We start from the raw sequence: 27354 nt of genomic DNA, 5'->3' as shown, positions 1-27354 counted from the left end.
TTATAATTGAAATTTTCAATAGAGATCCACACAGCTGTTTGAGAAAATGTGTTATGATTATCGTTTGCTTCAGTTAACTGTGTCGCCTCCAGAATTTTTCTTTGTTCCTCCTGTGTTTTCATCAATATTTCCTCGAAGTGCTTCTGTTGTTGAAGCATTTTTCTTCAAATGCTTGTTTAACAATTCCAACAGTGAATCTTTGAATTTCGCATCCATTATATGAATCCAGTTTACAATTTACGCTTATATTAAATAAATATTCCTTAGTAAAAAAAATAAATAAATAAAAACAACCAAGTTTTCCTTCCCAATTCTTTTGTTTGAAGAACAACAGTTTAACAGTCCTTTTGTAACTTAATTTGTTGAACTCTATATTTCTAGTCTTACTAGAAGCAATCCAGCGAAATAACATTTGTTTAACATTTTTTTTATTTGCATGCGTTTTTATGTAGCAAAAATAAAATCCGTTGCTTTAAATATCTGACGAATTTGTATGGGAAACTTTTAGTTTTTTTTTTTTTTACCCTCTTTGCATTTTGCAAAAAATGACTTGATTCTTTACATGTTTGCTAAGCACAAATGATGTACGCGAATAATTATTTTTCACAGTCTGTCTCTTTTTCTCTTGACAAAGTCAAGCGTGTTTTTTTTTTTTCCAAATCCCAGATGTTATCGAAATAATGATAAGCTTACATGGTATTTGCTAGTTGGTTTTGGACATTTAACTTTGCAGAAGAAAATTCTTACTGTAGGAAAAATGGCTTCTGGTGAAGAAAAAAAATGAACCCTTTTTCCCTTTTTAAAACACTTGGTAAGTGTGTTCAATTATTAAATAATCACAACATTCGCGTTTTTCGCTATAGATTTTGGTAGCAAGTTTTTTCCCGTTGCCAAATTACTATTGTAGTAATTAATTTACTGTTAATCCTTGTGTATCCAAATATCTATTGAAATGGGGAAGGTGATCTGCCGTAAAGATTTTACAAATCTTTATTTCAATCACTTCTTTGCAGTGACGGTCATTTCGATTCCTTGTCGCCAATCTGTTGTGTCATGGAACAACAGTGAAAATAAGAACAATCAAGTTGAGGTTCGGTTAAGGAACAAGTGTATTAACAATAATGTACAAAGATAGGAAAGCGTGTATATCTGCTGGGCACTCGGCTAGCAATTGAAGTGCAGTCGCATCTCTCTCACTGGTGTTGGAATTACTAGCGCTATTTATAGTGCTAATCGGTGTAAATTCCTCTGTCCAAGAAAGGCCGGTATAACAGAAGTAAAACAGGATTAGTGAGGATTGAGAACATATTTTGCATGGAGAGAAATGATGTTAGAATGATCTGATGAGTGTGTAATGTGATTTGATGATGTCAGAGGAATATTAAACTTGAACAGTATAAGGAAATGTGTGCAGAACAGGAGACTTAGATAGTACGGCCACATTGAACAAGTGGATGAGAGTTCTTAAGTTAGTAGATGTACAACAGTTTAAGTAACAGAGGAATGCTAATAAAACCATGAAGTAAGTGATAAGGATGGTTAGTTGGTTGGTTGTTTTTGTTTTACGGCATATCCATGGCTTCTGGTTCTTTGTGTTCAATTGGTTTGTTAGCTTTTATGTTTGATTTATCTCTGGTTTTAGACGTTGAGCGAGATCGTGGTTTGGTTTTTATAGGGCTGGTTTTCTTCAAGGAATTTTTCCCATTTATTGTTCTTGTTTGGATGTTTTTGGAGTATTTATTTTTTTGCTTGTTGTTATCTGTTTTTATATTAGAACTTTTGTGGGGGATTGAAGGACTCTCCTTATTGTTGGTATTCTGCTTCTCAGAGTTCTTGATCGCCAATGTCTTAATGCTATTGCAGAGGGGAATTTGTAGGTTTATTTGTAGTTTTTGTTTAGTTAAGTTTGGTTCTGGTTTGTTTTTTGGGATTTGTTTCTGGTCTATTGGGTGTGGTGTTTGGATTTTTGGTTCCAGCGAGGTTTTAATCATATCTGTTTTTTTCATTTCTTCAATTGTATTCATCAATATTTTGATTTGGTTGGTCTTGGGTTTTAATATCAAGGTTTGTTGTGCAATAATTGTCGTTGTATTTATTGGTGTTGGGAGTATTCTTTTTTGTTATTTCTGAATATTTAGCTGTTACTGCCCTTTTCCTTGCTTCTGGGTACGTGATGTTTAATGAGTGTTTAATTTTTACAATTTTCTTTTCTTTTTTCCAGATTTCACAGTCTTTGGAGTAGGCACTGTGATTTTCTTTATAGTTGGCACATTTATAAGTTTTTTGACAGTTGATATGATTGTCATTTTCTCCACACCTTCCACACACTGGCTGGCGTGTACACTGGTCTTGATGGTGACCAAATTTTTGACAGTTAAAACAACGCAGTGGATTGGGGATGTATGTTTCGACTCTTAGTTTTTCGTAGGCTATTTTTATTTCTTGTGGAATTTTTTGTTGGTTAAAGGTTAGTATATATGTGTGTGTGTTTATCATTTCTCCATTTTTTTTTTTTTCCGTTACATTTTGTTCTTTTAGATTTGAACGGATTTCATCGATGGAGCAAAGTGAAAGTTCAGGACTTTTCACCACTCCTTTGCATATGTTTAGTTTTGTGAGAGTATGTTTTTATTTTTATATTGTCAAAATGCTTCCATTTTAAAAGTTCATCTGCCTGTGTTTTAGTAAAAATTTCTATCGGAAGAGTACCATTTCTTAATTTTTTTACTAGTTTAGGTTTGACCCTTTCTGATAGTATTTTTCTATCTTAAAGAGGGAGAGTTTGGTTAAAAGCACTTCTCCAGTTGACTCCATTACTATAAAGTTTGGATAGTTATTCAGTTTCTCGTTCGTATCACTGTCTGAACTGTCTAAAAATCTTCTTTTTTTTTAATACATCATCCCTGCTCCCCACCCACCTTGGAGCCCTACTTGGGATAAGCACAGGAGGGAAGCCCATTCGCCTTGGCTACAACATGGTTACAGGTATGATATACTTGTACATAATGTAGGCTTCGAGCACATGTGTATCTTAATTTCTCCCATCCAAGTAAAATATGGGAAAGATTAGAGAAAAACATCCATGTCTAGTCCTTGTTCACTATATACAATTGACCCTCAGCCACCGCTTTCACCACTTATTTGGGGATCAGTATTGATGGGGGAGTGTCATGTAGTATTTAGATTTGGTGCAGATTATATGTGTATAAGTCGTGAGTTAGTCGTGACCAGCCGATTGATTGGATCGGGCCTCTCCGACTGCATGTCTGGCCCAGTACGAGGCCAAAGTGGAGTGTTGCAACTGATACCTTTATTTCCCTAGGTATCAGTTGCTTAGCCACCAGAAAGGAGAGGGGAAGGAGAAGGGGGCTGTTATTTTTGTTATTTTTGTAGAACATAATTCAGTTTTACAAAAGAAAATAGAAAACAAAAACAGAAAATCGATGTACGTGCATTTTGTCTCAGGAAGCCAATAGACAGCCTGATCTGGTTGCACCAGGGTTAGTTTGGAAACATGAAACTAAATACGGTGACAGTTAAAATGATATTGACAAAATGTGTATACTGCTCTATGCATAATATGTAAATTCATAAAGAAAAACAAATGAAGATTTAATATCATTTACCTGTTTGATAGGATAATCACAGTCGCTTTGTCAGGTCGATGAAAGCATACAACATCTAAATGCTCAGGTACATTGCTTACATCAATTCGAATAGAATCAGGTAAAATAAATTTGCTAAAAGAAAAAAGTACATAAAGAAAAAAAGGAGAATAAACTAAACATTAAGATTTTCATTTGATATTGTTAAACTGTTATTGGAAATACGTATATTTCCTACATTTTAAAAATTATTTAGTCTGGCCCAGACAACTGCCAACATTAAAAAAATTTAAATAATCACATAAAAATAAATAATAGAATCAACAAGTGGGATAACTTATATTTCAGATTGAAGAATATAATATGAATTGTTTACTTTATATGCAAAGAAATAAAAATTAAAATGACTTCACTGCATCCTGGGCAATGCCAGGCGTAGTGACCAATATTTAGATATAGTCTGACTCTTAGACATTTTTCCTGAGTGAGGACTTTCAACAACTATATTTTCCAATATAGTTATGGCAGGGAATATAATGTTGAACCCAACTCTTAAGATAATGCTGAAAAGTATAGTTCAAGGGAAATCATTAAAAGCAGGCATAGCTGATCATGTATAGAGAGAAAAGGGAGGTAACTAACCCTTGTGGAGTAAGGTTAAACTAAAACACAATCAACACTGAAATATTAGGAAACTCAAAGAATCAACACATATTTAAAATGAGAATGACCTTAAGTAAGCCAAATGTAGAAACAAACATTATCATAACTAATAATTAATGATAACAACATTATTTGCAACATAAGCATAGAGTGTCCAATACAAAAATAGGTAAAAAGAAGAAAAAAATCAAATCAAAGTAGACATTAGGTTTATAGATACAAAGATCATCCTAAATTAGCTTACTTAACACATGGCTAAGTGGATAGAAGCATTTGTAAAGAGATTTTCTAAGAGTTAATTCTATCTAGAGGTTATGAGTTCAATTCCAGATGAAGAAACTCAAGAAAAAAATTAACTTATATTAGACATCTGAAAAGCAGGGAATGCATTCAGATTCAGTGAATTAAATAAGTAGTTCACTTTAAAATTTGTATAAGGTTATGTTACTAACTATTACACTGGGCTGAAAAATTGTGAAAATAACAGCAACAAGGAAAACAGTTTGAAGACACTTGTAAATCTTTTTTTTTTCTTTTTTTTTTTACACGGTGGTCACCACTTATCAAGACCTGGAAGCCACTCAGGGATAAGGGTTATTGCAAGTACAGTACGTTAGTGTGGAGATTTTATGAAGTGTTTACTTAAGGGGGCGGTTCATTAGGAATTTGTTAACGTTGGACTTGAAGACATCCAAGCCGTAGTCAGGTGGGAAGCAGGCAGACGGAACAGAGTTCCACAGGCGTGCAGTTCTAAGAAAGAAGCTTTGTTCATGGAATCCACGTTTTGATTTAGGCATAGATAAAGAGTAGGGTAAATTTTTCACAGTGAATTCAGCTAGACGGGTGTTTTTCGTGAAAGATTGGCAAGGGGGGACCAGAGATTGGAGTTCAGACGAGCACCTGCCATGGAAATAACGATAAAACAAGGATAGGCTCGCAACGTCTCTTCTGTGGGAGAGAGGTTGCAGGGTAGAGAAAAGGGCATCCCCCACTAAGCCACGAAGTCTATTTTGTACTCTGCCAAGGCAGGATAGGCTGCTTTTAGCAGCTCCTGCCCAGATATGGCAGCAGTATTCCATCCTTGGACGTACTTGGCTTTTATATAGATAGAGAATTGCATCAGTAGTGAGATATCTTCTGGAGCGGTAGAAGGATCCCACCATCTTTCCAGCGACCTTGGCAACAGACTTGATGTACGTGTTTCATTTCAGATCAGGAGTAAAGGACAAACCCAGAAGCTTGTCAAAACACGGGGCTTCTCCTAGACGAGAGCCATCCATTTCAATTGATGCCAGATGGGGATCAGCGCATTGATGATGTAAAGATAGGAGTTTGGTTTTAAATGCATTAAAGGTAACCAGCCACATCTTCCCCCACTGAACCACGCGCTCGAGATCAGAGGAGAGAGAATCAGAGAGAACTTTGTCATTTACAGCCTTTGATGTGTTGCCATAGATGGTCGTGTCATCAGCATAGATGTCAATGAATGATTTAAGTATGTGTTTAGGGAGGTCATTGATGTAGATCAGGAAGAGAGTTGGGCCCAGGATTGACCCTTGAGGGACTCCAGCATTAATACTGCAGGCCTCTGATTTTTGTCCATCGACCACTATTCTTATGAGCCTATCGGAGAGAAATGATTTAATGATTGAGAAAACATTTCCAGTTATACCATAGTTGGAAATCTTGTGAAGTAGGCCCTTATGCCATACCTTGTCGGAGGCCTTTGATATGTCAAGAGCAATTGCCCTAGAAAGGAAGCCTTTGTCAAGAGATTCACTAATCCTGTGAGATATAACCATTAGCACATCTGCGGTAGATCTTACAGAACGGAAACCATATTGTGTGTCACTAAGAAGATTGTTTCTGCTGAGGTGGTTTACTATTTCTCTATTTAATATGGATTCCAGCAACTTACTCATAACACACAGGAGACTTATTGGTCTGTACTGAGAGGGAGATGACTTATCACCTGAATTCTTAAATACAGGGCATACTGATGAGGTTTTCCAGGGAGTCGAAAAGCACTTCTCCTTAAGGCAACGCTTAAACAGTTTCGTAAGTGTGGGATACTATAGAAAAAATGCTTTTCTCAAAAGATATTTGAATATATCCGATTTTAATTTCTCCCTCTAATTATGGCGTTCTTCAAAGGATGACATGTTTCACTTTTATACTCCCTGCTATTATTGCATTGGATGAAATACATGCAGATTTTCTTCAATGGAAAAATGCAGTTAAATTTTTTTATGACCATTTGCAGAAAAAGTTATTTTTGTTATTAAAGTATATAAATAAAATAGTTACATTGGATTGAAACAGTAAAAAGTTACTTAAGTAGTACAAATCGCTATTAATGTTTTATTCTATTTATGCAGAATTCTTTGGTGCTACCAGATCAGGCTGTCTGAAAATATTGGCGTTATACTATGCATGAAACATGGCTATTGTTATTTTTCTTTCCCTTTGCAAAACTTAATAATGTTCTGCAAAGTCAAAAACAATTTTCTTCTAGAAAACAATCCAACCAATTCCATGAAAAATATTTGAAGATACAAATAAATTAAAGTATAAAAATTTCTTATAAAATTACTAGATTCTGCATTAAATGACCTGAAAAGGGTTGATATATGATAAAATAAGACAACTAAACTGCTAATCTTCATTTTATGTGCTTCTGAGACAACACCTTTAGCATGAATATAAATTTGAATATCAAAAGAATATATAAAGCTTGAATATTTCTTATATATGTCTAATATTATAAAAACATGTAACATAAAAATATAAGAAAATAATGTGACAAAATCTTTCCAAACTTGAAAATTACGAAAATATAATTTTTCAAACTTTATCCATTCTTTTGTTAAGATATAAGAGAATCCAGTTTAAATAATTTTTTACAATCATAAGAATGAGCTTTTCTATCAAAGAGGAAATACATGATTTCTAGATTTTTTTTAATGCAGAGAAAATATAAGGACATACCTGAAATGTCCTAAAATATAAAACATGGGTTGTTTATAGAATTCTCCACTTGTTTTATTCACAATAATAGGGCTATCAACAAAATTTTTCACCCAGTTTGGCCCCCCTTCAGGGTTGAGAGCGATATTCCAGTCAGTCCAACCAGTTACCCAATGATTCAAATCCTTCAAGATAAAGAAAGAAAGTTTTTAATGTTGTTTTGGAGGAAAAGGAGGATACATATTTAAAAATTCGGGACAAATTGTTAAACATTTAAAAAGTAAATAATGTTGTAGCTTTCATTAAGAAATAAATCATAGACATGTATTTAACAAATATTCACATTTTATTTTCATTATAAAAACTACATCAAAGTAAATAACAATATTTAAAATGTTTAATTTTTAACCAAATCTCAATAGTTTTTATATCTGAAAAATATTTAAAATGTTTTTCAGTTTATTAAAAATATTGTAATAATAAAGCTACATTAAACATTTTCTCCACATACTGCACGATACAATCTATCGTGTATTAACTACCTTCAACTAACTGATTAATCTAGAACTTCAGAAACATATAGTATCATGCAATCCTAGTGGTTTACTTCTTTTTCTGCATCCTTCCACCATTTCTTATAGACATATCTTGCTCATACCAATTGTCAATCTTTTTGTGGGTCTATAAAGTTCTAACACTTTCCATTTTTACGACATATGATACGAGTGCAAGTTTTGTCTTTACTAAAAGATTACTTACTCTAATTCCCATTAACCTCATTCAACACATTACTCTTATTATGTTATTTTTTTAATTTTTTCATAAAATTCACCACTTATCAATGCCAAAGAGCCACTCAAGGATAAGAGGATAAAGGTTAATGAGTGTGAGAGAGGCAGTGTGACAACACCATAATGAAGTTGAGCAGAATCAGATTATTTAAGAGGTCGGCTCAACAAAAATTTGTTCAGATTGAACTTGAAAACGATAATGTTGTAGTCATCTAGGAAGCAGCTTTGCCGTATTTTGTAGTACAGATGAGTAGTTTTAAAAAATAAACTTTGCTCATGGAAGTTTCATTTGGTTTTAGGAACAGAGAGGGAGAAAGGAAAATTATTGACTGTTGTTGTAGCTACACGAGTTATTGTTGTGAATATTTTATAGAAGGGGAACCATAGATTAAAGCTCAGATTTTTATATCGGCCATTTAACACACTCAGAGCCATCAATACCATATAGCTCTTCTAGCAGTACATATGTGTTGACAATTTCAGCTTTCATCCGATGTGGTATGTGGCTTAAAGTTTATGTGTGAAAATAAAATCAATTTCAATTTTGTTTTGTTGTCTGATGATAGCTTCATGCCATGTCTGGAGATATTTTGTTTAAAAAAAAAAGTTCAATGAAAATATTTTTCCGATTTAATTTTATTTAAAAATGCTTTGTTAACTTGTCAGCATAAGAACTATGTCTGTTGCCACTTCCTCTTCTTCCATAAGGTAAGCGAGAGCCCATTTTTTTCTCTCATTTATTCACTTCATTTTATAAGGCAGTGTTGCATCCAAAGCAGTGGATGTTCTTTATATGATTTTTGCATCAACACCATTTCATTTTCATCTCCTCCATTCTTAGTGCTTATGTTCTCATCAACTGAATGAACCAGCCTCAAATCTATCAAAATTGCCAAGTTCTAGTCCCCTTCCCCCCAGGGTATCATATAGTATCATGCATCTCACACTGGGTGACTCCACGTAAAACTCTTCTCCAATTTAAATAACCATCAGTTCTTAATTATTGTTATTCATTGATATTTTCCCCAATAATACATAGATCATTCTTTGTAATAATTTATTTTTTCTCTGTCCGACTTTAAGCACCATGTTGTACTAAAATGTTGTTTATACTAGCAATATTCATCCTTCCTCCAATGCTTTCACAATCCAACAGTGTCATTCCACTATTTTATCTTCCTCAAGCCTATATATCATCCTCTAGTAAGTTTTTATGTCCCATCAGCAGCAGAAAACCATGCCATTGTCTATTGCCCTCTCCACTAATGGATCTTATTCAAGAATAATTTTAACCAGTTCTTTGCAATCGACCTTTTCATACCATATTCTTTCCACATTACCAGTTACACAAATCCACATTCAATCACCAACAAGTGCAATAACTGATCTTGTCTAATTGACTATAATTTCAATCTTACCAGGATCATGCATACTCAGTGCAAGGTCAATCAACCGACACCTGACAATTCCCTACTATACTCTGAACTTCCTCTCTTTTTACAAGCAGGTTAACTTTTCATACCTTATATAAAATTGTGTCAAATTCTACTTGGTACAGGACATACTATGTAATTCTCCATTGTCAGGACAATCATATTGGATTTTCTCCTCCTTAATGGCTAATCACCTTTTGTTTATCTGCTTTAGTACATCCACCTTTTTTTGTATTGAAGATACAAATATTGTGTCAATTCATAATCCAAATACAGATATCAACTCACTCAGTATCATTTCTCCAACACCCATAGTCTATTTGTCCTGTTCTTTTTTATTTTAGAATTCATTCAACTCCGTGCCGAGTCAGTTCTAACTTTCACCTTTTTCAATTCCAATTGCAACAGCTTTTATCACAACACCTAATTCATATCTAGCCATATAAATGTACCTACATATTATACAATGTATACACAATATATGGTTACATTTATATTGCTATAATAATCATAAGAGCTGGTCGCTACTCTTACTCTATCAACCAATGTCAAAGTTAGGAAATGATATGTTACAGGAAAGTTAGTAAGTAAAAAAAAAAAGAAAAAAAAATGCTGGATGATTCCATTTCAAATTTTTAAGGCAATTGAGAAAGCAAATCTATTTCCATAATGAAACGTTTTCTTTGTTGTTTTTCTGCTTTCTATACCGTTCATACATTTTTTGTTTTTTTCCCCCATTTTTAAACTTGTTACTTTGTCTTGGTTTCTTATTTCTTTTTAAATGCTATTTTATATGAATATAAATATTAGTGAACATTAAGGATAGATATTTTTTTTCATCACTCATATTTAATAATATATACATAACAAATAATGGCCCAATGTATTACAGGTAAATACAAATATAACAATTACAATGAATAAAAAAGAAATTGGCCTCAAAGTCTGACTGAAACTAAGCATAGAATAAAATTAATTAAAAAATAAAACCAAAAACTCTAACCTCGATAATGTCTTTGCTGTAGCTTTCTGCTCTGTTCCAACTTCCAAGAGCTACTTTGGGATAATTCCATGGGTAAGAGCCAAAACAAGCTTCTGTTCCCAGGATGAAATAATTAGGAAACATATTATGTGTTTTATCCAACACAATTGAAGTGTAGGCTAAGTCTTCATACCAATGAACAGCAATACCTGACACATATTTCTGAACCTCTGGGTCTGACAAAATCTGTAACAATAGAATGGTTAAAACAATATAATTTGATGATATCTTCGATATGAAATCTCTACAAGTTTGGAATTTTTATTCTCATTGTAGTCATCATATTCACAGGGTTTTATAATTTGCCTTTCCCACCAGTATGATCATCATTATAATCATCATTCGATTTAACATCTGTTTTACATGCTGACATGTGTTGAACAGCTTTAAGAAATTGCCTTCTAATTAACCTACCTCTGGCCAAGTCTTTATTTATCCTTATTTTTCTTAATCTTCCCTTGAGGTTATTAAATCTAAGCCTATCTTTAACATTTACATCACACACCCATCATTACTTATATCATTTCTCTTCATGCATGCTAATCTCCCTTTAATAAAATTACGTTTCCCTATGTAATTAAAGTTATGATTAATAAGTTTTAGTCATTTACTCTTTTTCTTATTAGTTTTCATATCAAACCCATATTTGTATTTGTTCTACTTAAAAAGCTGATGTAGGTTAGCATATGCACTGATGCTTTCAATCTCTTGATCTTCCAATATTACTCTATTATTTTAATTTCATTTCACAGAGGTCAATAAATTCTCTTTTTCTCTTCCTACATGATCAATTATGCCTGATTTTAATGCCTCCGCACAAATTACAGCTTCCTTACAAGGGATGGTAGGTTTCCTCTTTTATATTCCCTACAATGTTTGTACGAGATGCAATACATACATTGGTCTTCTACAGAAGATCAGATACAGAAGAAATATCTCTGAAGAGTGAAATGACTTTTCAATAAGCTTCTGATGCTGTATGGATTACAGATATTTTGCTTTTTTATTTTTTTTTTTTTAATAAACCTCCAACCTAAACTTGTTCTTTGATTATCATTCTCTACCCATATATTTGTGGGAACCAATATTGTATTTACAAGATTTAAAACAAGCTTAGATCTAATGACTGCAGAGGAAGATTAGCTCTGAAGGAGAGAACAGTGTGGAAAGAAGTATGTACAATAAAATATTTTGATGGTATAGCCATGTTGAAAGGATAGAAGAGGGTTCTTGGGTTAGTAAACGTAGAACAGTTGAAGAAGCAGGATCAATTGGCAAAATAAAACATAGGAGGTAGTAATAAGGATGAACTTAAGAGAAACAGGAATAAACAAATACCTGGCCAGAGATAGGTTAATTTAGAAGTCAATTTTGTAAAGTCGGCAAGTACATGAAATTATTTTTAAGAAGAAACAAAAATTAACTGATACAACATAACCAAAGGCAAGAAACATGAAATGAGAATAGTTTATTCCTGTTGATTCAATAAAATATCAATTATTCTCAGAATTTTTGTACAATGGCAAAGAAGCTAAAGTAAGCCAGAGAGTATAAAGCTGCAATATTTTGAACTAGTGAAAGGTGTGTGTGTGGGGGGATGCCTGACCTTAAAATATGCTTAAATATATTTCAATTTATGTAAATTTCGTTTTTATTATTAAAGAGCAAATTCTCTATTGAATATTATATTGTACCTAATATCTAGTATACTTTTTTATATATATACTTTTGAAATCAGTCAAAAGTATATAAAAAAATGAGTTGGGTGCCATCAGTTAGAATCAAAACCAAAACATTTAGTGCTCCAGCTGCATTCATTACCCTGTGAGCTATTGTGAGATAAGGAAGATTTAAATTAAACCACTTCAAGCTATGAATGAATTTGCACATGCACAAAACTAATAGAAATATGTTGGCAATAAACATTTTGCATTTCAACTTATCAACATATTTCTGTACACACTATTCATCCATCCAAACAAAGATTTTACTCATTATAAACTATCTTTAGTATATGATTACTATTTCCTGTTAATGTCAGTGTTATGTGACCAGTAGTTTAAGAGTTTATTGGTTAAATATTTGCACACACACACACATGCATATGTTTTATTTATAGAGATATTATCTTTTAAACTGCATCATCATCTATGCAAAAAATATTCTGTACATAGTAGCCTAAATAGAATGAACTCAGAAAAAAAAAACAAATAATAATTTCTAAGGAAAACAATGAGAACAACTATGAGAAAATAGAGTTCTTAGTGATTGGTCAAGTCATACAGCAAATCAGACAGTTCACTTATCTTGGAAATAATTTAGACGATAATGGAAAATGTTGTGTAAGAAATTGAAAACAGAATTGCCAGATCCAAAGATCAATTTGTAGCAATTACAAAAAACTAAAGACATGAACTCAATTCGGTAAATGTTACCTTACACTACAACAGAACACCAATCACTCTAATTTGTTTTTTAGGGATATTCAAGGTCGCTGACAATGAATCTGATAATAAAACTTCACCATTTGCATGGTATGAACCCCTGGACCCTGGGACTATTTTGCGCCATTTCAGTGGCTTCAGTAGTGTTTTTTTTACATGATGCATTCACATGCACACACACACACATAATGAAGTGACTTATCACATCATGGAGGAATCTTTAGTGAACATTTGAAGTAACAAGAAACTTTAAAAAAAAAAATGTGGTTCATTTTTTTTTTTTTGTTACATAGTTTTTAATTGATATAAAAAAGTTTTCACAAGTTTACAAAAACATTTTTATGCTTTTCGTTCTTTTTGGGGGGCATTCAATTATAGAACTTGTGCAGTTTAACAGGTGCTTCTGCAGTTTAATTAACCGTTTTTCCGTAAGTAATGCGCTGGCCGCCTCAACACTATCTCCACCCCTCCCTAATGTAAACAGAATTTTTGTGAAATGTTAACCGGTATTCCACTCGGTAGTTATGAGAAAACGGTTAATTAAACTACAGAACAAGTTCTATAATTGAATACCACCAGCCCTAAAAAAGAATGAAAAACAAATATGTTTTTGTAAACTTGTGAAAACTTTTTTAGATCAATTAAAAAGCATTAAAAACTATGTAACACAAAAAAATAAAATGAACCACATTTTTTTTTAAAAACTTTTTTGTTATTTCAAATATCTGCTAAAGATTCCTCCGTAATGTGATAAGTTACTTCATTATGTGCATTCGAATGCATCATGTAAAACACACTACTCAAGCCAGTGAAATGGTATAAAATAGTCCCAGGGTCCAGGGGTTCATACCATGCAAACAGTAAATTTGCGATGAGTTGATTATCAGATTCATTGTCAGCGACGCCTGAATACCTCTAAAAAAAATTAAAAAAAAAATTAGAGTGGTCTGTGTTCTGTTGTAGCGTAAGGTCACATTTACCCTCAATTCCTTTCTCTAGTATATGCCAACCAAACTAATTTGTCTTGCTATCTTATATTCTTGTATGATTAATTTTGTATGGTTTCTATATGGGTAAAGAGAAATAAATCAATTGAGGTAGTAGAGTTAGCCCACAGGGGAATGCCAAGAAAAACATAGGAGGAACTGTTAATAATGGACTTGAATAAATATCTGATTAAAAATAGATTAACTTAAAAGTCCAACACATACCAACATATAACAATGGATGTTAAACCAAATATTATGGTCAATAGAGACTGCAGTAGGAGTACTAAATGTTTTGGTTTCGATTCTAGCTGATAGTCCACAAGTCGTTTTTTTTTAAACTTTTGAAATCATTACTATATAATAGGTACAATATAATATTCAATAGAGAATTAGCTCTGTAATAATATATACAAAATCTGCCTGAATTAAAATATATTTAAGCATATTTTATGACCCGACAACGCCAGGTGCCCCCTGCTAGTCATTAAAATAAATACCATCTTTTAAAATTTAATTTTAGCAAAACAAAATTACATTTTATAAATTGTAAACATCTTTGAAATGACTAGCAACATTAATACAATCAAGTCTGCCTACCACTTTGGCCCAGTGATACATCAAAGGTCTTTGATCATCAAAAATCATCAGTTTCAGTTTATCATATTGATAACCATGAAGAATTGGTCCTAAGTCTTTTACAATGAAATCTCTCTGCATTTCTGGAGTCCAACCCATTGCTTGAAATGGAAAATTGCTTATGAAGCCATCTATAGGTTCATTTTGAAGCGTTAAACCCCAAAATGAAATATTAAAATGTTTGTACTCTTCCAAAAATCTAAAAAGAAACAAAAATGAACATATCAGCTGCAAAACAAATATTTAGCAGAATTTCTGATCACTTGCTATTAAATAATTTTTGCATTAACATTTTTCACTGATTTCACATAAACAAATATTATTTAATTATAGTTGAAAACTAGTATCATACATAATTAAAAATATTTAATATTTTCTCAATCATCAAATTTGAACAATTTTAAAAACTTATTTACAAGTAAAAATTGTTTTATATATATATATATAGAGAGAGAGAGAGAAAGAGAGAACCATATGTTTATTAAAATAAATAAACTTCATTTTAATTTGAGTTTTCAAAATTAAAATTTTCTTGTCAAAGTAAAATGTTTTTTCTTTTTCATTGTCTGATGTCAAAATGGACATTTTTGTTGTAAGAAAGAACACTATGGATTATGTCTTGGCACAGCTAAGCCGGTTTGAATCAGTAGGAAGTATAGGCATTAAAAAAAAGTCAATAGCAAAAAATATGAAATCAAGATGCATGTGTGAAGAGGCCAACACAGAAAACAACTTTTTTTTCTAAACAAATTTTGAACAAAATGTGGAGACCTCACATCCATGCAATACTTTAAAATTTAAGTGGAAATCGACTTTTACGGAATTGAAAAAAAAGGCAGAATTCTAAAACATGATGAACATGCATTCCTAACACCAATATATATTTCCTTTTTTTTTTTTTAAATATTAAATAACTTCCTGAATACCATTGAATATTTAGGAGAAATTGATGTTTTAGTCTTAATTATTAATTCAAGAACACAAAAAAAAAAAAAGAACACCTTTTTAAAAACAAAAACGGTTTATTAAACAGATATAGGCAGTAGACTGGCCAGGTATAAGTATTGGTTGGTATGCTAAAGCGCCAGTGTAACCCCTCTTGTGAGAAGATGGTTAAGGACCCCTGTCTATCTGAATTCTCGGCTCGTGTAGTCTAGTCTTCTCTGAGGTTGTTACATGAAATCTGGTATGCTGAAAGCGAATATCGAAGCAGCAGGCAAGAAGAAAGACAACTCATGTAGACTAATCTACAGTGTTAATTTCGCAAAATTATGTACAATTGTTTTTACAATATCACTCAGTTTTTTGTAAGTTTTTTTTTCAAAGTCTCAAATCTCTTCACAGACAGCAACAGACGGTTAGATGGGGGAGGTGGAGAGGTCCCCTCTCCAGGGAACGGTGGTTCTATACAATCTGTTCTCTCCGAATTCAACAAGCAATCTACTCCAACTCAACTGACTAATTTTCCCACGACAGTCATATATATAGTAAGGTATGTGGATGGGGTGGAAATTCCCCCCGGCCAATAAGATTTCGCCACAAAATCGGAAGCCCCAGATCCCTGCGTGGCCACAATTCCCATACCTGAAATCTGAATTACTAATTCTCATGATTTCCAAGGCCAGATGTCAATTCTGACATCCGACCTTGAGATCACTAAGGCCAGACAATGTTATAAGTGAAATTTCCTATCATCAACTTTTTAGCTGCAAAGATATATTTCTCTGGTTTCAACAATATCTATTTTTACATGAAATAAAATATATATATTTATCTTCTCTATCTTAAATCCTTGGGTTATCTGGCATCACCCGGGAATGATAAGCTACCTCAGCATAGTTCTAACGCTCCTCAATGGGGGATTACATTACACCAGTAAGTCATCAGCCTCTCTGGCAGGATCTGTCTTGCTTGCCAGTTGAATTCTCTGTGTTTCTCCAAGGGGTCTAAAAATATTTCTAAAGGGATCGATGAAATTCATTCAATCTGCCAACTGTTGTGGCCGAACTGCTTAGCATAGAGGCATCACTTTGCAGAAGAAAATAGTTCTTTATTTTGCTGACTGTTATAAATATCAACTTCCTGAATACCATTAAATATTAACTTCCTAAATATTATCAAATATTAACCTCTTAATCCTAACAGAATAAAAATAAAGTAAAACAAGAACAAAAACAGGGTACTTACTTGACAAAATAATGTGCCCAAGTTTTAAAGTAAATACCTCCAGGTTTACCAATCAAACTTCCTCTTCCAGTCATTTTATTATTTGTTTTCATCCAAGCTGGTGCACTCCATGGACTGGCAAACATACGAAGTTTCTGCTTACTCATCCCTTGAGCAGCACGTATGAAAGGAATCTATTTTATACAAAGTAAATATGCTCTTGAACAGAGGATATGCAATAAGTCAGAAATGGTATAAATAATCAGGTTTGTTTTACTATACACATAGATACAAAAAAGTTGTCAAAAACCAATTAAATAACAGATAAATGTTATCAAAGACAAGATAAGTTACTTTTCTAGCTAACTGGATAAGTTTTTTGTGTTTTCATTTAATGTAAAATGTTTATTCGGTTCGAAAAACATGCAGTGTTTATAGGTATATTTGAAAAAGACAAATGGCGGTTAGCTTGTTGTTGAATACATTAATTTTGTGAAAATGAGTTCAAATTAAAACATTATACAAAATACTGTTAGAAACCCACTCAATATATGTCAGTCTATGCCACGGTAACATATATTGAGTGAATTTCTTACAGTATTTTGTATAATTTTTTTAATTTGCACTCATTTTCCCAAACTTAATGTATTCAACAGCGAACATGCCGCTATTTGTCTTTTTCAAGTAGATCAATAAACATTGTATGATTTTCAAACCGAATAAACATTTTACATGAAATAAAAACACAAAAAAACTTATCCATAGAAAAGTAACTCTTGCCTTTGGTAACATTTATTTGTTATATATTTGTTTTTTAACAACTTTTTTGTATCTATGTGTATAGTAAAAACAAACCCAAATAATCATTTTATAATGTGAACAAATATTTTACATTTTCTAATTTAGATTAATTTTCATTTTCAATTATTATTTTAAAGAAAATATTTATAGGAGAAAATCTTCTGGCCTTGCTGGATATATAGAGAACAAGTTACACTCATTTGCTTAAAAGGACAAACTTCTCTATAATTCAAATCAATTTTATTTATACAGTAACATCAAAATAACAAATATGGTCCAGAAAGAGTTATGAAAAAGTTATAAAAATACAGAATTATGTTAATTCAGTGGACATGCATCTATTATGCAAATGAGATTGAGCTTAGGCCTTTCATCTTGTATCCAGCCCAAGCCATGACTAGATGCAAGAAAGATAAAAGTGACATTTAAACTCAGCTCATAAATTGTGGGAAAAGTATTTTTTTTTTTTTTTTTTACAAGGGAGTCACCACTTATCAAGGCCCAAAGCCCAATCAAGGATAAGGGTTAATGAATGTTAAGTAGTAGTGTAGTAGTCATTAATGATGTAAATTAGGTAAAATTTGATAATTTAAGGGGACAACTCAACAAGAACTTGTTTACATTGGATTTAAAGGCTACCATATTGTAATAAACCGGGAAGTACACCAGTGGAACAGCGTTCCACAGGTAGGTAGCTCTAGAAAAGAAGCTCTGTTCATTGAATTTGCATTTAGATTTAGGCACAGATAGAGAGTGGGGGAAATTGGGTATAGTTGATGTAACTTGTCAAATGTTTTTATGTGAAAGTTTGGTAAGGGGGAACCATTGGAGCTTAGTCAAGCAATTGCCATGAAAATAACTATAGAGCAGAGACAGGCTCACAATATCTTTTTCATAGGAAAGAGGTTGCAGGGAAGAGAAAAGGACATGACCTACAAGGTTTTTAAACCAGTTTTGAATTATAGCAAGATAGTATGGGGTGCGCCGAGCAACTCCTGCCCAGATGTGGTAACAGTATTCCATTTTAGGATGTACTTGGCTCTTATACAGATAGAGGATTGCATCGACAGTGAGATACCTACTTGAATGGTAGAATGATCCAACTATTTTGCCAGCGAACTGGGTAGAAGTTGTCTCTGTGATATCAGATTTCAAATTTCTCTTCTCACTTGTAACCATAAAGAATTTTTGTCAATCATACTTAAAAAAAAGAGAGATTTATCTAGCTTTTATAAAATAAAGTAGAAATAATGGTTATCAATGCCGATGTCTTGAAAAACAGTATGTCCAATGTATGTAAACAGAAAAGATCTAGCAGAGTAGCATAACTGTTTAATAAAAATTAATATGTGTGGTATACTTAATGAATAAATGAAAGCATTTTTGGCTTATAAACATTGTCTTGATGTGTCGCACTTGTCTAATGTTTGTATTAGGTGTATTTTATATAAAATGTTGCCTCTTGTATAGCCATATAGGTAAATTTCTGGGGCGTTCGTTTTTGTAATAAGAGTTAGATTCTGGAATGAACAAATAGTCAGTTTTAGTCAATGAGATTTAGTGGTATATGAGAAGGAAGAATTTATTATTTTTTGTAGTGGGAAATGGAAGGATTATTTTATGGATACGAGCTTATGACCCAGTTAATAAAGGTGCAATCCATATCCAACCAAAAGTGTAGAAATCCTCCCAGTGAGGACTGGGAGCGGTAAGAGTACTTTGTATTTAGAGGGGAAGATATGAACTACTTCCTCTAAAGATGGTTACAATTGTGATGATGTTGATCCTAGGATGAAATGTAGGATTTTATTATAATGACAAAATGTGGCGTAAATGGCATTCTAAAGTTACATAAGATGGTGGATAACAGTGTAGACATAATAAATTTGTATGTGGTATCTGTTGCAAACCTATGGTAATTTGGTCCAGAGAGGAATTTCTGCAATCAAAATATTATATATAAGAGAAAATATTACTTAGCCTCCCTTAATCTTAACACACTAACCCTAAGTTTAAGTGGCAAGCTCCATTTGAATGAAAACCCTCTTAAGAATTGAAAAAAAAAGAAAAGAAAGAGACCCGCCACCCACCCCAAAAAAAATCACCTGTGTGGATGATAAACTGATAAACATTTGATTTAGGAATTTTGAAATTACATTGCTTTAACTTGAATAGCTTTTTTTTAAACAGAATTTTATCAAGGAAAACAAATATGTTCACTCAATATTTGGGGGAAAATGATGGGTTTTATTTTTCAGCTTCAAATGCTTATATTTCAAAAAGTTATGGATGAATTTTGATAATTTAAAAACAAAGTTTTCAATCAGTTTATATTTTAGAAATATCCTATTTTTTAAAGGAAAATCTGAAATGTAATTTTTTTTGTAAATTGTTTTTTACATTTTCACCTCAAACAAGGCATATTGCCACTTTGATAAGTTCCAGGGGTACTATGTAGGGAGTTTAGCAGCAAGATGTCTGTTCACATTACACGTGAACTTCTGCATGTCAATACAGTTGGGGAAGCAGGAAACCGGAAGAGAATTCCAAAGTCCAGGCTTTCTTACATATAGGGATCTCTACTGTGTAAGGGTGGGACTTTGCTGCTTGTCAAGTTTGTCGGGGGGGTATTTACGTCGAGGGGATTCTTCATATCAAGCAAAGCAGGAAAGCTGTATATCCACTTAACAATGCTTTCCTTTGTACAACAGGCTCCTCTCCCTCTATAAATATCATAATTTAAAAACAAAAACTTACTTATTTTAATACACAAAATTAATAATAATGAAAGTTATCTTATTTTTGATTAAATAGATTTTAATACTTTACTTAAGATTTTTTTAATAAAACAACTGAATTCTAAGAGTATACAATGAAATCATGCTATCACTAGAACATACATTTATTGTATAACTAGCAGGACCCGTGTTCTGGTGTTGCTTGGAAAAATAAAATATCACCCAAAATTTAAATATGGATCACTGATAAAGGGTCATGGGAATAGATATTAGTATGAGAGTGAAAATGTTGTCAACCTTCTTTGGAGAAACAGCTAACATAAAGAAAATCTAAGTAATTTGCAAATAAGATGAAATGAACACATTTTCTGGAAATATACATAAGTGGTCTAAGTGGTTGTCGGAACAGATGAGCATATGAAACTTTTGGTTGTAAACCTATAATGTATGATGAGATAAGAGAAAAATCGACTTTATGATATAGAAGAAATACAAAATATGTCTAATTTTATATTGTACTAAACCTTATACTTCAGGTCTTCTTCAGCTAATACAAATTTCAACAAGGACGTATCATTTGGATGGTCATCATAGGAGTATGCATGAGTGGAGAAATCACAGCTGGCCATTGGGACACGTCCAAGATTGTATTCAATACCTGGAAAATAGGTGAAAAACATTAATGATCTTTTTATAAGAAAATAAAAACATTAAAAAATATGTGACTAATGTGACTATGTCTTTAATTTTTACTTGCTCTGCTTTTTTAGTGGTTTTGTAACATGTAAAATAGTTCATATTAAAGATTGGAATGGATCTATTATTATACTAGATGTAAGTTAGTCAATATTTGTTTCCCTAAGGCATTTTTTCTATATACTTTAATCACACAAAATACATGTTAAAATATACTTCTGAAATTGAGTAGGCATTGTCATCAGCAGTAGCTTCCACTTGTATCTGACTATTGGGTTCTATTATTTGTTGCTATCCTCTACATTAATGTTTATGTATGATATGCCTTTGAAGGCCTACTCTAGGGTGGAAGACCATGGGCAGTATTAATAGGGAAGGGTAGGATTAGGGCAAAGTTGTTCATGCCACTCTCTTCTCCTTTGTCTTGCTTTTTCATTTTCTTGCCTCTTCTCAAAGTCTGCGATGCCTTAACGTGTTATTCTTCTCATTGTGTTCCAGTCCCCGGCAGTTTAATCTCGCAAGAATGGATCTATGTTGGTTATGTCCAGGGTGCACTTCAGCTGGTCTTTATGGTGCATTTTTAGGACTCCTTGTGGTCTGGTCCCGTTGGTAAACTCATTATAGAACATTTTCTTGGGGAGCTGAAGTAGATCTATTCTATAGACATGGCCTGCCTAGCAGAAGTGGGGGTGAATGATGGTGGCCCTAATGCTGATCCCTGATGCTCAATGTAAAGTGTGTTAGGTGTGTGGCTCTCCAAGGGATTTTAGAGTTTGTTCTAATTAGACATAATTTATGATTGAACAAATCACCCATCTCTCTTTGTACTATCTATATACTTCTCTCATCCACTCTCACTCTACGTTGATTTAACCTCTCTTTAATATTTTTTAAAATCTCTCTAAGCATTTAAAGAAACAGCGGCTCACATTGTTATCTAATTTAAATAAGAGTGTCTAATACACATCAAATATGTTAAATTAGATAGCAAAATAACGAATCTCTACTTATACATAAGAATATAAAGGAATAATATGAATAAGGATCACATAGAAATAAACTTCTTTTATGATTAAAAATAATATGTTTATAGATATGTCATATAGAAATGAATAAAATTCTTCTTTTATTACTGAAAATAATGTTTATATATATGTCACAGTTTATGAATTTTGTAATGAAATCAAAATAAAATAAATAGTGGTAGTGACTGTGACCCAACCGTTCAGGGTTCATCTAGTATACAAATAAAATTAATCCATTATGTCTCAGGGTATCTAAATTTTTATTATTGCATTGAAATATTGTGTAATGACTAAAAACGTGTGAAAGTACACAAATTGAAAAGAAAAAGTTATTTATTTTATTTAGAAAGTGAAATATTGATTTTCCCATAAATAGAATACTGGGTACATATGATATATTTTAGAAATCAAGAGGCTGTACATTCAAGATAAAATTTACACATTATGGTAAGGAACAAAGCAGTTGATACAAAGAGTTACATTGCACATTTGTCAATAAGTTAGTGGCTTATTATTGCAACAGAGTCACTGACATGTAATGTAGCAGCAGCGGCGGCATCTTGACACGTATGCAAATGACTGAGTCAGTGCACGAGATGACGTCAAAATGGAGGAAGAGGATAGAAAGAAAAATGGAGACGAAAAAAGACACCACTTGGTGAGAGGGCCGGCGAGGCATGTCAGCGCAAGATGAATGTATGGACACATGGTGGCCTGAGAAACTTTTAAAGCACATGTTCGGCGCAACAGTTTTATCAACTATATGGCGAACTAAAAGACTATTAAAAAACGATGCCATTGGTTGTAAAAGTACTATTAATAATTCATTTCAATTTCAACTAGAAAACAATGTCAAATTTCTTTCCTTTTTTGTTCCTTTGCAACTGTCTCAGATACGTGTTGGGTCCGCATGTTAAAATGTAATGACACCCTTGAAGAAGACTAACGACAATGTCATATTATTGCAAGACTCATTTATATTAGTTCATACAAACAAAATAAGTTCATACATCTATTCGAACAATTAGAATTTTAACAAATTTCACAAGAATTTTTAAAAAGGTCCCAAAAACTCTCACAGAGAAGTAGATGAATATGGATGATTTTTATCCTTTCTTCAGAGTAATCATGCAGTAAGTAGTACTATTGTATATTATCTTACAGACTTCCAAAGGAAATTATTTGGTGTACTATTTATAGGACAGTGGGATCTAATGGATTCAATTTCTTTGTGTAGTGATAAGTTGTTTTATTTTCAATGTATTAAATACAATCAATCAATAAATGAATCAGAAAATGCATAGATTATGAATTGCATTTTATAAAAGAAACATTTAGATTTTTGGCTTGTAGTTAAAGTCATTTTGAATTATAAAAATGAATATGTGCAATATATTGAGTGGAAGCTGAAGTCAGGAATAAAGAGAATATATATATGTTGTGCTCACTGCATGCTTTTCATGTTTAAACACATCTGAACTGTATGCTTTCTGTGATGAGAAAGAGGGAGAAGTATCATTTATATTTCTGGTTTGACATGAGTAAAAAGTTTTGATAAAGGGAGTTAACTAACTAACTATTACATCTACAAGCTTAATTTTAAGCTAATCTAAGTACGATTTCAATTTCCTTTTAATAAATTCATTTTCTCTGATGGTTATACGTTCCCAACAAATCATTGTGGTTGTTTTGCTTGGTCTTGTTGCATTACTGAATTCTGCTTTTCAATTAGCAATACACATGAAAAAATTGAAATAGCTTGAAATATTTCAATATTGGTATGCATAGAAAGAGCTTGATGAGCTAATAAAGAATCTTTTTAAATTTTTAAAATCTGATTAAAATTAAGGAAGTTATAGCTATTTTTGTGCCTCACACGTTTGGATATTTTCCCCTCTTTAAGACCATATGCGTTTCGTCACATTTTTTACACTACTTTTTCAGTAAAAATGAAATTTACTGTATAAGTGTATTTTTGTACAAGGAATCAGAATATGCAACTGAAAATCTCCCAAAGTTTATGGTTTGCAAATAATCTACAGTAAATGCGCATAAATATGCAGCAATTCCTTAAAAATGCCATGTATCCATAAACAGAAAAGAAGTTGGAGAACTCAAAGTTGAATTGTAATGTGCTTTATGTACAAAAAACTTAAATCTAAACATAAGACCATTTAAAAATGAATATATTGCAATATTTCTTTGGTATTATTGTAGATTAACACCTTCTGTTTAACCCCACTCAACTCCTTCTGACCACCCCTCCAAAATGTGATTCGACCTTTTTAGGAAATTATGTATAAAATGCCATGAAAAACTTTAATGAAAGATAAACAAATTATTTTAGAATTGAATGTAAAATAATTTCCTATTACAGATCATTCTAGCATTTTAGGGCAGTTAACTGTTTTTTTTCTATGGGAAAATATGCATGCTTCTTTTTTTTTTTTAAAGATGATTATGTGTAGTTTTAAGAGGGTTTCTATGCAATGAGAATATGTGGAAGGTTGCCATTCGGACTTTGAATTAATTGTAGGGCTAAGGAAAATTATGTGTGAACATACTGAAAACTTGACAGAGACAAAGCTAACAAAAACAATATTAGAGGGGGGAGCGGTTAGTTTCACAAAAATTTAATGTAAAATAATTCACCATTTCCTGGCCATTCTAGCATTTTAGGACAGTTAACCAATTTATTTTTATGTGTATTTTTCTTTAAGGAAGGATCTATTTTTTGTTTGTTTGTTTTAGATGCTTGTATGTAGCTTACAGAGGTATTTTGTTGGGTGGGGGGGGGCTTGCCACTCGAACTTAGTGTTATTGTTAGGGTTAAAGAGTGTTTTAGCAGGAGACTTGCCACACATAATTTGGATTAGAGGTGAAGTTAAGAGAGCTTTTTTTCAAAGAGAGTGTTCATCACTCATATTTACTGTTAGCGGTTCATAATTATTGGCTTTATATTATATATTTAGTTTTAATTTAATAAGAAACTGCCTTGCGAAATTTCAAAGAAAATTCCATAAATTTGTTGATTTCTATTTTCGAGGTTGAAGGTGTTAATTCCATAGGCCGTTTATACTACGCTGGAGCAGGTTGTAAAAATATCTTTCGCTTAATAAGTAGAAAAAAAAATTAACGAAATAAAAAGCTTCCTAATTGTAGTTTGATGTGTTTTCTAACTGCTTTTAAAATTTCAAGAATATTGATATAGATTTTGAGGGTTTGTATTACTATACACATAGATTCGAAAAAGTTGTCAAAAAAACAAATATATAACAAATAAATGTTATCAAAAGCAAGTTACTTTTCTACCTAACTGGATAATTTTTTAGTGTTTTTATTCAATGTAACATGTTTATTCAGCTTGAAAACAGTGTTTACCGATGTTTTGGAAAATTTTAAATGGAGCCCGACTCTCTTGAAACGGTAAGTTTGGGGAAAAGAGTTAAAAATAAAAAAGTAGACAAAATACTGCTAGAAACTCACTCAATATATGTTACCGTGACATAGGCTGACATATATTTGGTGAGTTTTTAACAGTATTTTGTATAGTTTTTTTTTTTTAATTTTTAACTCCTTTTCTCAAACTTACCGTGTCAAAGAGAGTCGGGCCGGGCACCATTTTTAATTTTCCAATACATCGGTAAACACTGTACGTTTTTCGAGCTGAATAAACATGTTACATTAAATAAAAACACTAGAAAATTATCCAGTTAGGTAGAAAAGTAACTTATCTTGCCTTTGATAAAATTTATTTGTTATATATTTGTTTTTTGACAACTTTTTCGAATCTATGTATAAACGAGATTTTGATACTTATTTTGATTTTGAAAAAAAACATTTGTGGCTGTTCGCAGTAAAACATTGTTTTAATTCGCTGTTCAAAACTAATTTAAAGAATAAAAGTGCATGCAAGCTATATATCTACAAAAGTTTATTTTGTTTTTTTTAACCATGTTTTTAAATTTGACGAAAAATGTGAGAAATTGCAACAGATTCATAATGCTGAATTGGTTGGGATTGTTGTTATTATACATTCTGAAAACCGAATAGTTCTAAACTAATGTTATTCTGATAACAAAATAGCTCTAATTAAACATAAGAACATTTATATTCATATTTTCATGTTTTTCTTAATTCGTTCTTGAATAAAAATTAAAGAACGCGTGTTTGTTTATATACTGTGCTATCGCTGATTCTACAGGCTGGAGCTGCTGCTGCTTCTAGTAATACTAACTTCATTTGACCAAATTCGAGAAATAGAAACAATTTTTTTTTCGGGTAGGTCCTTTTAAATTATCAATTACCGCGGTCCTACTCAACATAAAATAATACTTTTAATTGATAAAGATAGTAAAAAGATTGATTTACTTACTACTGGGTGTCTGAAGAATTTTTTTTTCAAAATGTTCGATACTCGGCATATTAAAGTCTTATTTTTAACACGACAAAAAAAGAAATGGTCAAAAATATTTCGGACACTTGACAGTATTAAGATTAACACCTCTTCTTATTGATTCCCAAATTTCATGATGAAATTCTTCATACAATCACGGTACGGACCTTTAGAAAACAGGGGGGGATCATTACAAAACCTTACCAAAAACGCCATTTTATGACGTTCACATTTTTATCACTTTATTTGCTTAAAACTCTTAAAATATATAATGTACATTCATATTTATTAATTCATTTGAAAGTATATTCATTTCCGAACAAAACAGTAGTAATTTGAAGACTTGAAGTGCTTTGGTTTAAAAAATATGGCTATTTTAGTAGAACTACCTTGAAATCTGATTATCCAAAGCGTTTTTTCGTCCGTGTGTATTACTATTTCAATGAGAATAGTTGGTTATTGTTCGGTTTCACTATCTAATTTTGCATTCTGCTCTTTCCCTCTCTCTTTCTTGTGAAAGAGTCCATGTTACTTCATTGTGTATATTATATATGCATATTTTTAATGAATCTCTACAATTCTCTCATAGTAGTGCATGAGAGCTTTGCAATATCATAAATGAGCATAGTGTTAAATTAGCTCTTGCTGTGGAAATCTTACTCTGCTGTTTTAATTTTGTATTTTAACCATATCTCACAGTTTTACCACTACTAATTCTCTTAAATCTCTTGTCATATTAGTGGGTTTTTTTTCACCCTCTGTTGATTTGATTTGCTTATCTTACTTCGTTTGATAGTGAAAAATGAATTATCACCCTCAGTAATGCTTATTAAGCTGGGATAGCTGGTGGGTTGGGTCTAAATTTTTTCCTCATAAGTATTACCGAAGATGATAATCCGTCTTTCACTACAAATTGCAATTGATTAATAATTCTAATGATGGATCTTTACAATTTCAAAGGA

At 32.1% G+C, this 27354-nt stretch overlaps 1 protein-coding gene across 1 annotated transcript in view; it reads right to left on the bottom strand.

Moving 5' to 3' along the window:
- Nucleotides 1-27354, bottom strand: part of LOC145276917 (lysosomal acid glucosylceramidase-like) — a 78062-nt gene that overhangs the window by 10990 nt on the left and 39718 nt on the right. Inside the window, exons 4-9 of the mRNA XM_080128383.1 lie at nucleotides 20800-20933; nucleotides 16758-16930; nucleotides 14532-14769; nucleotides 10463-10687; nucleotides 7257-7420; nucleotides 3627-3740 (exon numbers count right to left, since the gene is read on the bottom strand). Coding sequence (XP_079984509.1) covers nucleotides 3627-3740; nucleotides 7257-7420; nucleotides 10463-10687; nucleotides 14532-14769; nucleotides 16758-16930; nucleotides 20800-20933 — 1048 coding nt within the window. The remainder of the gene's footprint in view (nucleotides 1-3626; nucleotides 3741-7256; nucleotides 7421-10462; nucleotides 10688-14531; nucleotides 14770-16757; nucleotides 16931-20799; nucleotides 20934-27354) is intronic.

This window comes from Euprymna scolopes, chromosome 5, assembly GCF_053919585.1.
Source record: "Euprymna scolopes isolate OS-2025 chromosome 5, ASM5391958v1, whole genome shotgun sequence".
Taxonomy (NCBI): Eukaryota; Metazoa; Mollusca; class Cephalopoda; order Sepiida; family Sepiolidae; genus Euprymna; species Euprymna scolopes.
This window is presented reverse-complemented; position numbering and strand designations above follow the sequence as displayed.